This window comes from Cibotium barometz, chromosome 42 (assembly GCF_041138505.1).
Source record: "Cibotium barometz isolate CiBa-2024 chromosome 42, ASM4113850v1, whole genome shotgun sequence".
In the NCBI taxonomy this organism is placed as follows: Eukaryota; Viridiplantae; Streptophyta; class Polypodiopsida; order Cyatheales; family Cibotiaceae; genus Cibotium; species Cibotium barometz.
Genome location: NC_141087.1, coordinates 2,186,094 through 2,199,694, shown reverse-complemented (window position 1 = coordinate 2,199,694; position 13,601 = coordinate 2,186,094). Strand labels below are relative to the sequence as shown.

General features: G+C 46.1%; 1 protein-coding gene across 3 annotated transcripts in view; it reads right to left on the bottom strand.

The window, feature by feature from the left end:
- The window catches only part of LOC147614049 (translocon at the outer membrane of chloroplasts 64-like), a 95,787-nt gene extending 83,469 nt beyond the window's left edge, over positions 1-12,318 (bottom strand). For all 3 annotated transcript variants that reach the window (XR_015263053.1, XM_086780595.1, XM_086780594.1), the window contains exons 1-3: positions 11,142-12,318; positions 10,413-10,565; positions 10,202-10,326 (exon numbers count right to left, since the gene is read on the bottom strand). Coding sequence is in view for 2 of the 3 variants with exons in the window: in XM_086780595.1 (XP_086636721.1) it covers positions 10,202-10,326; positions 10,413-10,565; positions 11,142-11,338 (475 nt within the window). In the remaining variant the exon portion in view is untranslated. The remainder of the gene's footprint in view (positions 1-10,201; positions 10,327-10,412; positions 10,566-11,141) is intronic.
- Between the last annotated feature and the right edge of the window lie 1,283 nt (positions 12,319-13,601).

The window sequence follows — 13,601 nt, the reverse complement described above, 5'->3', positions numbered from 1 at the left end:
ACTATGTACTTGATTCTCTCAAGGTCAATATACTTTATTTGAGGGAAGGGCTGGCCATTCCGGCTCACTGTGCGTCTCTTGTCAATTCAGTAAATTACTTCTTGTATTGAGCATGTTGTCCACTAAATCTTAGTGTATTTAAGTGTATTGATTAGCACTGTTCAACCAAGTTACAAACAGAGTATTCTCTTGTACAAGATGCGGGTGCCCGAGAGATCATACTCCACCAGCACCAGATTTATCCAAATCAATGTAATAGAGAAAAGAAAACAGGCCCTCGGTTACCAACCCAAGGCAAAGCAATCACCAACCGCTCTCTTGATTAGCTCAGAGCATCTGTCAAGCCCACCCGAGCGCTAGTTCCCTCTATTTTAGAGCTGTCCGCACAACCAGCTATGTTTCAAACTTCCTGGCCACCTGAAGGTTCCACCAGATCATACATGAGTTTACCAGAACAATGTCCTTTCTGTCTTCATGACTGAATACAGCCTGCTTGCTGTCCAGACAGTCCCGTAACAGGCCCAAAACAGTCCCAGACAGCCCTCTGGCCAATTCGTTTAGCAACCTATGAGCAGCGTAGCTGCCAGGCAAATCCTGTATCTGTTCCGGCCAGTGAAACTCTTGATATCCAACCCTGTATTGTGCCAAAAACAGTTCGGCCAACCTGTAGAGGAGGAGGAGAAAGTGTCGACCAGTTCTGTGTCAACCTCCTGAGCACTCAACCAGCATCAAAAAGATTAACAAAACCTGTCTACCAGCTCTGAGAGGATCTGTGACCAAACCGACCAGCCATAGGCAAGCAGAAGAGAAAAGTCGACCAGCCCTGTAGCACATGTAGAAGCAACCGGCTAGCCTTATGACTCCTGTGTATATGCTGTCCAACAGCCTTGTGCCCTCTCTAGAAGGAGTCAACCAGCTCTCCCCAAAGCCCTGCCTCCCCACGAGTGTAACTACATGCCTTGCAAGTAACCCTGCCTTGTCCAGCACACCAAGTTCCCAAAAAAGTAACTCGTGGGCTTCAAGAATATCTCCCCCGGCCTTTTTTAGCAACTTGTGGGATTTTAACCATTTGCCCGGGTGCCTACATTATTAAAGTCCAGCCTGATGTGAACTCTCTTATAACTTATAAGTTTGTCCGCCCAAATTTTAACGAGTTTGAACCTCTAACCATAAACTTTAGAAAACAAAGCAATAAAATTTAAATAGAGTTAAGTGTGAACACTTACCACCCTCCAAAACACATAAAATCACCACCTTAGTCCCAAACAGGTGTGCACACACCCGTCGCGATGCCCGTGGGCATTCACAAGCAATGTCCATGCAACAAAACAAGTCACACATGCAAGTGCATTTCACATGCATACGCTTGTGCACAATGATTTGGATTAAATCTCCCAACTTGCCATCTTGTACACCAAAATAGTCTCGACCATGAGCACCGCCCATGCAAGATCCAAGAGCAATTGCCCTTCCATAAGTTCAAATAATTCACCAAGGTTACCACCCTTCCATGAGTTCACATACTCACCAGGGTTACCACCCTTCCATGAGTGAGTCTATCATGCTCCTGGATACTTCCAAGACAACATCTGCAAATCCTTCCACATGTCACAGCTCTCACGAGGTTTGTGACACAACACTGCAACATGATCACACTTACCATCATACTTTCTAAAATCTGGTTGAGCTCCTATGATGGTGGTCGTTGGGGCAATGGAGGAACTCGGCCCTTGTTGCCCCAGGGTAGAGAGAATACAACATCTTTGCCTACATAGCTGCTATCAACTGTTGGTTCTGGAATTGCATTGCGTCACCATCAAGCCTTTGTTGGTGTTCTCAGGCTGCTTGCTCTACCTGTCTTTGGTCTTCTTCAACCCTGGGTTTGGCGTCCTCGGCCCTTCGTTCTTCAACCTTTTTGGCGTCTTCTTTTTGCCTTTGTTGCTCCATAATGATTTCAGCTATAAGTAGCAACCAGCTATAAATAGCCAGTAACCATGGATTATCACTAATAATGTAGCATGCAATAGGTTGACCGTCGAAACGCACAACAAAGCCTTCTATAAACCCGTGAGTTTATGCAATCCACTTTACTTTGAGAGAGAAGAGTAGAGAGAGAGAGAGAGAGAGAGAGAGAGAGAGAGAGAGAGAAGACAGATAGTTGACACTAGATTTGGTCCCAAATAATAACCCTCTGAAAGCCCCCTCTTATTGGTTCCTGAGGTGTAATAACATTCTCTCAACACCCAATTTCTCCTTGAGTCTACTCACATGAAAAATTGTATGAACTTTTACGTTAGGAGGCAATTCTAATTTATAAGTCACCTCACTAATTCTTTTCACTATCCGATAAGATCCACAATACCTAGGAGACAACTTCCCAACCTTCCCCATCCACCATGTCTCAAAACTCTTGGACAAGGTTGTTTCTTGTACAGGTACGAACCTATTCGTACCATACGGGTCGTACGGTACGGTTCTGTACGATATCGTATCGTACAACCCCCCCCCCCCAACAGCCCCCCGGTTGGTTCATTGATTTGGTTGTTGAACACAAGATTGGACTTGAGCTTTCCTGTAGGCTGTGGGGCTGTTGAGCTCATTTATGCATACGCCGTTGAAGTCTCAATGGGACATAGGATTGCGGATCTTGCGGTATCTGCAGAGTACAAAGGATCTTGGGCTCTTCTACACCACTAGAGGTGAAACGAAGGAACGAGTTCAACTCCAAGGTTGGAGTGACTCACATTGGGGATGACATCCAGACACGAGGAGATCTACATCAGGCTACAGTTTTTCCCTCGGCTCAAGAGCAGTTTCATGGAGCAATAAGAGGCAGCCAACTATTGCCTTGTCGTCGACAGAGGCAAAGTATCGGGCTGCTTGTGTTGCTGCTTGCGATCATCCAATGCGATAACCAAAGCTGTATCGCTATTGCTCGGAACCCGGTCTTCCATGCCCGGACCAAGCACATAGAGATACAATATCACTTTGTTCGTGAGAATATCTTGGCTTGTGACACCTTGCTTCTTTATTGTTCGACGGAGGACGATGCGGTGGACCTCTTCACGAAGTCTCTACCTCAGGCTATGCTCCGGTGGCACTCCAACTCACTAAGGTTGGTTCCACATCCAAGAGCTAAGAGGGGGTGTTAGCAATCATCTCCTATCTGTACACTATGTTGAAAGAGTGCACAGAGCAAAAGCAAAGGAGCACTAGAGTGTGCTGAATAGAGAGTGCAAGAGAGAGAGATATGGAGCAACTATGCTGAATATACTGAAGCAAAATAGTCCCAAACAAGAGACACAAGTAGTCTCATAAGTGAGGGAGTAAAATATGTACAAGACTGAATGAAAAGTGAGAGGCCAGCCCCACCTATTTATAGGTGGGAAGTACTGACCGACTGGACCTGAGAAGCTAGCCGACTGGGAAAATACCAAACGGGCTGGGAAAAATCCCAAAAAAATATGGAAAAAAGGGGTGGCCAACCCACAATCAAGGGCCATGCAAAAGGGACCAAAAGGACACCAAAAATGGGTAGAAACTCGAGATGAATGTGCTAACACCCCCTCTCACCACCAAATGTTGAACAAACTCCAAGAAGCCAAAGAGGAGGAGCCAATGAAGCCTGAGAAACCAGCTTGGTGAACAAATCTGCAGCGTTCTCCGCGGAAGGACAATACTCCAAATGCAAATCTCCAGCAAGAACCCGTTCACGAACATAGTGATACGTATCTCAATGTGTTTCGTACGAGCATGAAACACAGGGTTCTTGGTGATGGCGATGCAACTCTGATTGTCACACCAAAGAAGAGTACATCCTATAGGAGGACAGCCGAGCTCCTCCAATAATCTCCACAACCATATCGCCTCACATGTAGCATAACAAACCGCACGATACTCCGCCTCTGTAGAGGAAAGCGCCAAAGTAGGCTGCTTTTTACTGCTCCATGAAATGGCTCCAAACCCGAGTGTAAAAACACAACCACTGGTCGAATGCCGAGTATCTGGATCTCCAGCCCAATCTGAATCAGACCATCCAACAAGAGTGCATCCTTGGCCATACAAGATGCCAAAGTCCAAAGTGCCACGCAAGTACCGAAGAACTCTGAGAGCACACCGCCAATGCTACTGACGAGGTTTGGATGAGAAAGAACTCAATAAACTGACTGCGAAACATATGTCCAATCGGGAGTAGGTCAACCAAACCAAACAACCGACGAGAACCCGATGTTGTCCCTGATCAATCCCTGGAGAAGCATCAAGTAGAGAAAGCTTCTCACTAATATCCATAGGAGAAGATATTGGTCTGCATCCAGTCATCTGAAATCTGTCAAGAATCTTCCGTGTGTACTTCTGCTGAGAGAAGAAAATACCCTTCAAGGTCTGCCAAATCTCAAAGCCGAGAAAATAATGCAGAAGGCCAAGATCCATGATCTCAAACTCTGTCTCCAAAGCATCCATGACAGAACGGATCCTCACAGAATAAGAACCTGTAAAGATGAGGTCATCAACATAGACTACAATGATAACAATCAACCCCCTCTCAAGGAGGATATAGAGGTTCGAATCTACATGAGAACGGCGCAAGCCGAGCTTCTGAAAGAACTCATCGATCCGCTGGTACCAAGTCCGCAGAACCTACTTCAGACCATATAAAGCCTTCTTCAGCCGGTACACCTGATCCGGTTTGCTTGGAACAACAAATCCCGACGGCTGATCAACATATACCTCCTGTGTAAGCTCTCCATTTAGGAAAGCCGACTTGACGTCCATCTGGAAAATGGGCCATCTATGATGACCTACAAGAGCAAGAACGGTGCGAATGGTAAGTCATCCGGGCTGTCGGAGCGAAGGTCTCATCGAAGTCGACTCCAGGGCATTGAGCATAACCCTTGGCAACCAACCTCACCTTGTGCTTGTCCAAGCTGCCATCAGCTCGGAACTTCGATTTGAAGATCCAACGCACACCAATGACCTTACGCTACATTGGCCTAGGCACCAAAATCCAAGTGCCATTCCGTTCAATAGCATCCAGCTCTGCATGCATCGCACGACGCCAAGGCTCATGTGAAAGAGCCTCGTCCACAAAAGTGGGATCAAAAGGACCATTAATGAACATAAGAGCATCTGGAAGAACGCTGGAGAGAACCAGGCGAAGGAGCAGAAGAAAGCTCACGTAACCCACAATCACAACTGTCTGATAATACCATCCAGGCATAGATCTGCTCGGACTCGCTAGAGGAGGAGCAGAGTCATCATCATCTGAGTGAGAATCCACAGCTGGAGGCATAACAGAAGCAACGAGAGGAGGAGGAGGAGGAGGAGGAGGAGGAGGAGGAGGAGGAGAAGGCGGAGACGAAGACGGAGGTGGAGGAAGAAGAAGCTCACCACCCCCCTCTCAAGATGTAGGAGTCTCGTCGAACACCACATCACGGATCACAACAACTTTGCCGGCCTGAGGATCATAAAGACGATATGCCTTGGACACAGTGCTGTATCCGAGAAAAGTCATGCGCTGAGACTTCGAGTCCAACTTGGAGCGATGCTCCTTAGGCACATGAACATACGCCGAATAACCAAATATCCGGAAGTGAACAATGGAGGGCTTCTCACCATGGAAAGCCTCATATGGAGTTTTATCGGGAAGAGCAGCAGCAGGAGACCTGTTCTGAATGTAGACAGCAGTGGAAGCCGCCTCAACCCAGAAATGTCTAGGTAATGAAGAATGCTCAAGCATAGCACGGGGCATCTCCATAATGGTCCTGTTCTTCCTCTCTGCAACTCCATTCTGTGATGGAGTATATACTGTAGTAAGCTGTCTCCGAATGCCATGGGTCTTGCAATATTGCTGAAACTCTTGGGATGTAAACTCACCCCCTTCGTCGGTCCTGAGAGCCTTGACCGAACGACCGGTCTCTTTTTCCACCTCAACTCTCCAATCACAGAAGTGCTGAAAAGCCTCATCCTTGGTCTTCAAAAAGAAAACCCAAGTATATCTGAAAAAATCATCCACCATCATGAGCATGTACAACGCCTTACTCAAAGATGCGGTACTCATAGGACCACATAAGTCTGCATGAATGAGAGCAAGTGATGTCGAAGATCTATGCGTCGCCTCCTTCAGAAAGGTGGCTCGGTGTTGCTTCCCCAATAAACAAGAGGAACAAGCAAAAGATGGAGCCTTGATGGTCGGTAAACCCTCAACCAACCCATCCTTCGAAGCTCGCTATAGAAGCTGATAGCTCAAATGGCCAAACCGAGCATGCCAAAGAGCAGAAGAAGCACAAGAAGAAAGCAGAGCGGTCAACTTGTACAAACCACTATCCTGGACTCCTTGAGCCAAGATGCTACCAACCACCTTATCACGAATAGTAATCTCATAACGAGAAAAGATCACCTCCGCACCCTGAGCTGTAAGAGCACTCATTGACAAAAGGTTAAAAGCCAAATCTGGAATATACAGAACGTCAGAGAAGTACCTCTTGTCCTCGGAAGAGCGGAAGATGGGGATGGTGCCATGACCATGCACTCCTGCCAAATATCAATCTGTGCCTAAGTCACACCACCGGAAGCAAGGGTGGGAGGGGTGGCATTGGCCGGTGTAACAAGCCAATCCCAAAGATCCACGCCACGCAAGGCTGATTTCACCTTCACCTTCCACAAGGTGTAGTTGGAACTATCCAACTTTGCAGACTCAGAGAACATATGAAGAGAAGTTGGAGCAACCATCACAGAAGCTTGGGCTCAATCTCAGAAATATGCACAATCTTAGAAGAAGAAGTGGACGTCCTCCACAGGTACCAAGGGTGCCACCAAAGCCCGAACCACCACAATCCCCCTCTACACTAGGGAATGACCACCGGAGAGGAAAACGCAGCAAAAGAAGGGCTGCTGTCCTGAAAAACAGGCTGCCTATATCCAAACTCCACGTGGAATGAAACGCTGATCAGTAGATGCTGTCCAAAAAACGCAGCAACAAAGAGGCTGCAAATCTGAGAAAAAAACACAGAGGAGAGGGCTGAATCTGGGGCAGCAGAGGAGTCGCTGAACCGGGAGCGATGATACCATGAAAGAGTGCACAGAGCGGAAGCAGTGTGTGTTGAATAGAGAGTGCAAGAGAGAGAGAGAGAGAGAGAGAGAGAGAGATGGAGCAACTATGCTGAATATACTAAAGTAAAACAGTCCCAAGCAAGAGACACAAGTAGTCTCATAAGTGAGGGAGCAAAATATGTACAAGACTGAATGAAAAGTGAAAGGCCAGCCCCACCTATTTATAGGTGGGGAGTGTTGGCCGACTGGAGCTGAATAAGCTGGCCAACTGGAGCAAAGAAGCTAGCCGACTCGGAAAATACCAAACGGCTGGTAAAAATCCCAGAAAAATATGGAAAAAAAGGGCCATGCCCACAATCAAGGGCCATGCAAAAGGGACCAAAAGGAGACCAGAAATGGGCAAAAACTAGGGATGAATGTGCTAACATATGTCAAGGCCTCTATTGTGGGTGTGCCCACCCAGTTTTGATGTATTTTTCCCACTTTTTCTGGGTGTGGGAGGGCTGTCGGATGTCTCTGTTTGCTAGCCGACTGGTTGTTTGATACCTGACCTGCAGTACAGCCCTGGCCAACTTTAGATGTGCAAGCCGACTGCCCTTCTGCTGGCCGACTGGGCTTATTGTTGGTCATGGGCATCTGGGCTACTGTTGGTTGTTTTTGTGATGGCCAACCAGCAGCCTAGGGCCATATAAAATGGCCCCTTGCCCCCCCACACTCTCCATTGTATATTCCGGGATTTATTGGTGTATATAGCAGAGTTACACTAGCTTCTCTCTCTCTTGCATCTTTGTATTGCTCTCTAGAGCAGTTGTCTTCATTTCCGCTGTGCATTCTGACAGATACGTGAGCTCCTTCATAAGAACTCACACTTAGAGAGTTTAGCATATAGTCACTCCCACCTTAGAATCCCCAAGACTACCCTGAGATGCTCAACATGCTCCTCGAGGGTACAATTATAAACTAAATATCATCTAAGAATACCACAACGAATTTCCCCAAGTAACCTCAAAATAGATCGTTCATCATCTACTGAAACGTAGAAGGAGCATTCATGAGCCCAAAAGGTAATACGAGAAACTCGTAATGGCCATATCGCATACGAAACCTGTCTTAAAGACATCCTCCTCGCGTTGATAACCTGTACGAAGGTACAATCTTCGTAAAATAGGCAACACCTTGCAGCCTATTTATCAAATCATATGCTAAAGCACTAGAGCTCCCCATGGAGATTTACTCCTAGGTATCTGTCTCATCCGGAGAGATTCTGACAACAATCTCATCCTCTTCCAGGTGGCTCACCATGTAAGGTGTTATACTCACAGGCTTAGACCTTGGAAGCAAATCAATCTTATGATTCACCGACCTACTGAGCGGCAAACCATAAGGCAATTCGGCAAGGAAGACTTAATGTCCTCTAAAGCCTGTGTCTCCCAAGCATCCAACTTAGCCGTATTTAAACTACGATTAACATTAGATGAAAGGGAATCAATAGCACACTGATACACCTCACAATCTGAATTTCCAATAATACCATTAGAAACCCCATCCACAACAACACTCACAAAGTGTTCCCTTTAAGTCTTAAGAAGATAGTCCCAATAAGAATTATAGAGAAAGATCCCTGATGAACTAGTCCATTCCTAAGCTACTTATCAAGTGCAAAGCTCGATCGAACAATGATAATACTTGGGAGAGTGTCCCATCATTACAAAAACAATTTCCTATTTCCTTGCCCAAAGCTCCCTAGTGTGAGGGGTTGTTTGTGGTGGAAGCGTGTTACAATCCTAGATCATAATAGATGCCAACATTATGATGAGACTATGTTCAAGCACGGATTAATTATCAATAGTCTAAAGTAACTTAATAATTAAACCCAATGTGAAACACCCATGAGTGTGGGACACCATTGGTGGGTCTATAAATACAAGTTATTAGCTCATTTGAGGTCTCCTAACCTTGGGACACTAAGACCTAGAGCAGGCCTAAGCCAATCTAGCTCAATACCTAGATTGGTGGACCCTTTGGTATGGAATGTAAGGGTTGTGGACAAGGAAATGGCTCGGTGCATAGCTAGCCTCAAGAACAAAGGGTAATCCATGGACTTTAATCTAAAGTTGAGTAGTGAGTTGTCAACTCCCCCTAATGTGGTCCTTGCTAATGCTTGGTCAATTTTGCACAATTGGAGATAGAAGGAATCAGCCATGAGATACATCAAGGTATGGAATTAACTACCCCATCCTTAAATGTCTTTCATGATAGCCAAACAAGGATTTAAAAAGATTCTTGCAATAAAGCTTCAAGCCATTGCTTTCATTGCACTAAGCATGTTAATTTCTCAAAGTGCCTAGAAAGGCAACCATGGCAGTATATGCACTTTCTAGAAGACCCTGTTTTCAAAATCCCCAAGAAAACCAGCAACAAAACTCACGTTTTTTAAAGCATGAAAAAAAAGTGTTTGAAACACATGAAACTCACGTCCTATAAACCACCATTCCACAGAAAGACCTTGGGCTGATCGTAGTAGGCCAGTATAGACTCCTAATCCCACATATCAGTTTCCTTGAGACTAGCAAAAAGCTATTCACTTGCTTACATAGGCAATTGACCTTCGCTTCTAAACATAAATAACCTTAAACTCACTTAAGCTAATAACACCAAACATCAACTATTTAGAGTATAGTAGCATGCAATGGAAACAGCACTGAAAATGGATGATGATTCTACAACAGAAAGTGCATGAAACTAGGAAACAAAAACGGCACGTCTTTAACATTATATAATAGATATAAATACAAAAAGAGTTGATAGAAATAGAGGAGAAACTTGGAATACAACGTAGTTTTAAATACATAACAAGAAAATTTCAGAAAAAAAACATTTAGCAGGGGGAAAGTGTGGGAAAAACCCGATAGTGAGATTATGAAATGGGAAATGGAAACAGCCCCCCCAAAGAAACAGAGTTTCTGCAATTTTGGCTAAGAATCATCTATTTCCTGTTACTATGATTTGGAGCACAAGTTGCTCTTATTAGCAAGTAATGACCTTTAAGGGCACTCCAAGGCTAACATTAGTGAGTAAATGCACAAATCGTTTGAAGATTAACCAACATGATGCTACTTCCCATCAATGAATACTGAAATTCTCAACATACCAAGCGCAAAGTCCACCAGCCCTGCTGCAACGGCAACAGCAGATCCGCTAGAAGAACCTCCAGGTACTCTAGAGGTTGCAGCTGGATTAACTGGAGTTCCATAATGCTTATTTTCCCCATTGATGCTGTTGACAGAGAAAAATGGATCAAATAAAATGCTACCATCGAGACAACTACTGGAATGTAAGTCTGGAAAGGGGTATCTGGTAACCTGTAAGCCATCTCATCCATATGGGTCTTGCCGACACAGGTGGCTCCTGCTTGAACAAGAGCTGCGACAGCTGGTGCAGTGCGTGAAGCAGGTTCATGTGTCCTTTCCCAGTCAGGGTTACCAAAGCCAGTAACAAAGCCTTCCACATCAAAACTGCAAAAAGAAAGCAAGTAGATCCTTCAATTGAGGTTTCTCAAGAGGGTCCCATGTTGAAAGGAAAGAAGGGTACCTACAACATACACCCATAGGGGCAAATTCCTTACCTAGCTGCCTGAGGGTGTGGTTGGAAAATGGAAAAGCATGCCTTTTGCTAACCTTGGCCTAAACTTTATGTCCGTAAAAATATATGTGTTTCTACACATAGGTTGAAAACCTTGCACATAGGCAGAACGGTGACCTAACTGTCTGAGGGAACGCATAGTTTTTTGAATCCCTAGCCTAGCATAATGTAGATTAAAATGCATGCATCTTTCACCATGTAGGCAAAATCCTAACATATGTGTCTGAGAACATTGTTCGGAAATGGAAAAGCATAGCTTTTGCGAGCACAAAGGTAAAATCCTAATCAATAGTAAGAGGAGCTTTGGCGAAGACCTCATTCTCGGGGTGCTTTTTCTCTGGATGCAGAGAAAGTAAATAGCATGCATTCCAAAGCAAAAGTGAAACCCTAGTCTATGGCTATGTTGATGAGTAAAAAACACTGGGAAGAGGAGATGGAAGAGCGCTTACATGTCTTTGACAGCGAAGGCGAGGTTGCAGAGGGGATGGGGAGCGATGGGAGGGGCAGGCTGAGGCGGGGGCAGGAGCTCCAGGTACTTGATAAAAGCGCCGAAGTCCTTGCTGATTTGCTTCTTGCGGGAGCGCGTGAGGAGGATAAGGCCGGCGATGCCCAGCCCCAGCAGCACCCAGATGTTGGAAGACGACATCAAGGTCGCGCACCAGGCCCGCGCCGAGGAAGACCTGCCGCTTCTGAGCTTGCGGCCGACGTCCCCCGTCGCCGCTACTCTTACCGTTGCTTCCTTTGCGTGTTGAGTCCCCCTTCAACATGAGGCAAGGCAAGTCACCACACACAGGACACCGTTGAGGAAAACGTATTTTCCAAAGTCGTCGACCTCATAGAGTAGCATTTGCATCTATCAATGGATCTATATTCTATATCTATCTATAACGGCGGGGAATGGTTTTTTTACTCTCGACATAGACGGCTTGGCACATACAGGCCGCCGCAGGCCTTCATCAATTATGTCTCCTCGGTCGTGATGAGTTCGCAGGCCAACTACGTTAAGGATTTGTACCTCTCTCGCACTCTGTCAGCCCCGCCACCTACTGTCAAGTGTAATTGGCGTCATGCACAGCTCAAACTCACCATTTGCTTGAAGCTTTGAGGTTTCTACTCTCCTCGCTTCCATTCGGTGTCGGAGGTTCGCCTATGCTGCTCTCTCTCTCTCTCTCTCACATGGAGGCTTTAAACTTTTTCTGTGTTTGTGCAGGTGCTAGGCTTACGTGGTTCGTTCTCCCTCTCCCTCGCTTACGTTGTCTCCTGCGGTCTTCTCCCTCACTTACATGGTTCTCTCTCTCTCTCTCTCTCTTGCATGGACTGCATGTGGATTGCATGCAGCTCTTTGTGGTTATGGTGATGGCAAGGCAATGAGTAGGCATTGGCGGCCATATTTGGTGTGGCTACTACGGCCCCCAAACCCACGTTTGACAGCTTAATGTGTTCTTGCAAGTGTTGGGGTCTCCTCGAGTCTCTTCGCTCGGCTTCGTGTTCTCCTCCGGTCTCTCCGTCAACTTTGTGGTCTCCTCCACTCTCTCCCTCGACTTCGTGTTCTCCTCCGGTCTCTCCCTCGGCTTCGTGCTCTCTCTCTCTCTCTCTCTCTCTCTCTCTCTCTCTCTCTCTCTCTCTCTCTCTCTCTCTCTCTCTCTCTTGCATGGACTGCATGTGGACATGCAACACCTATTATAGCTTTGGTAGCGAGTAGGCGACGACAAAGGTTGTGGTAGCCTTGAAACATCACATGCCCTTATCATGAAGAACATACTAGCGTAGTCCTCAGCTGTAGGGTCTCAGGTCGACTCTGAAGAGAACGTAGGTTGCGAAATCTATGGACTCTGAAGAGAACGTAGGTAGTAGAGTCTATGATAGCAGCGAAGCTCTCTGGCATAGCTTTGCCGATCCCACAGAGCTTCTCTAGAGGAGCTTTCAATGTGCGTGGGTCATGTGTGTGTGAGAGTGTGGGTGTGGGTGTGAGAGAGAGAGAGAGAGAGAGTGCGTGTGTACATACATACATGTTGCTATGTGTGTGTTTGAGAGAGAGTTTTTTTTATTTTTTGTGAAAGTATTTTTTAATGTGCGCGGGTCGCGTGTGTGTGTGTGTGTGTGTGTGTGTGAGAGAGAGAGAGAGAGAGAGAGAGAAGTATTAACGTCGGTAGAATGCAACACGAGGGCATATACAACCAACGGTGGGACTTGAACTCGGGTGGATCATGGCCTTTATAACTAGCCAATCTGCCCCACTTGTGGGTGCCAGAAAGGTAGTGTGAGAGTCCTTTTTTATTACACACACACACACTATGGGAGAGAGAGGTATTAACGTCGATAGAATGCAACACAAGGGCATATATGACCAAACGGTGGGACTTGAACTCGGGTGGATCATGGCCTTTATAAAGGCCCTCGCACTAGCCAATCTGCCCCACTTGTGGGTGCCAGAAAGGTAGTGCGGGGGTCCTTTTTTATTACACACACACACACTATGGGAGAGAGAGGTATTAACGTCGGTAGAATGCAACACTAGGGCATATACAACCAACGGTGGAACTTGAACTTAGGTGGATCATGGCCTTTATAAGGGCCCTCGCACTAGCCAATCTGCCCCACTTGTGGGTGGCAGAAAGGTAGTGCGAGGGTCCTTTTTGAGAGAGAGAGAGAGAGAGAGAGAGATTCATTACTAATTGATAAAATAAATGTGTGTGTGAGTGTGGGTGGGTGGGTGTGTGTGTGTGTTTGAGAGAGAGTTTTTTAATTTTTGGTGAAAGTATTTTTTAATGTGTGGGCCGTGTGTGTGTGTGTGTGTGAGAGAGAGAGAGAGAGAGAGAGAGAAAGAGAGTGTGTGTGTACATACATACATGTTGCCATGTGTGTATATATGTGTGTGTGTGTGTGTGTGTGTTTGAGAGAGAGTTTTT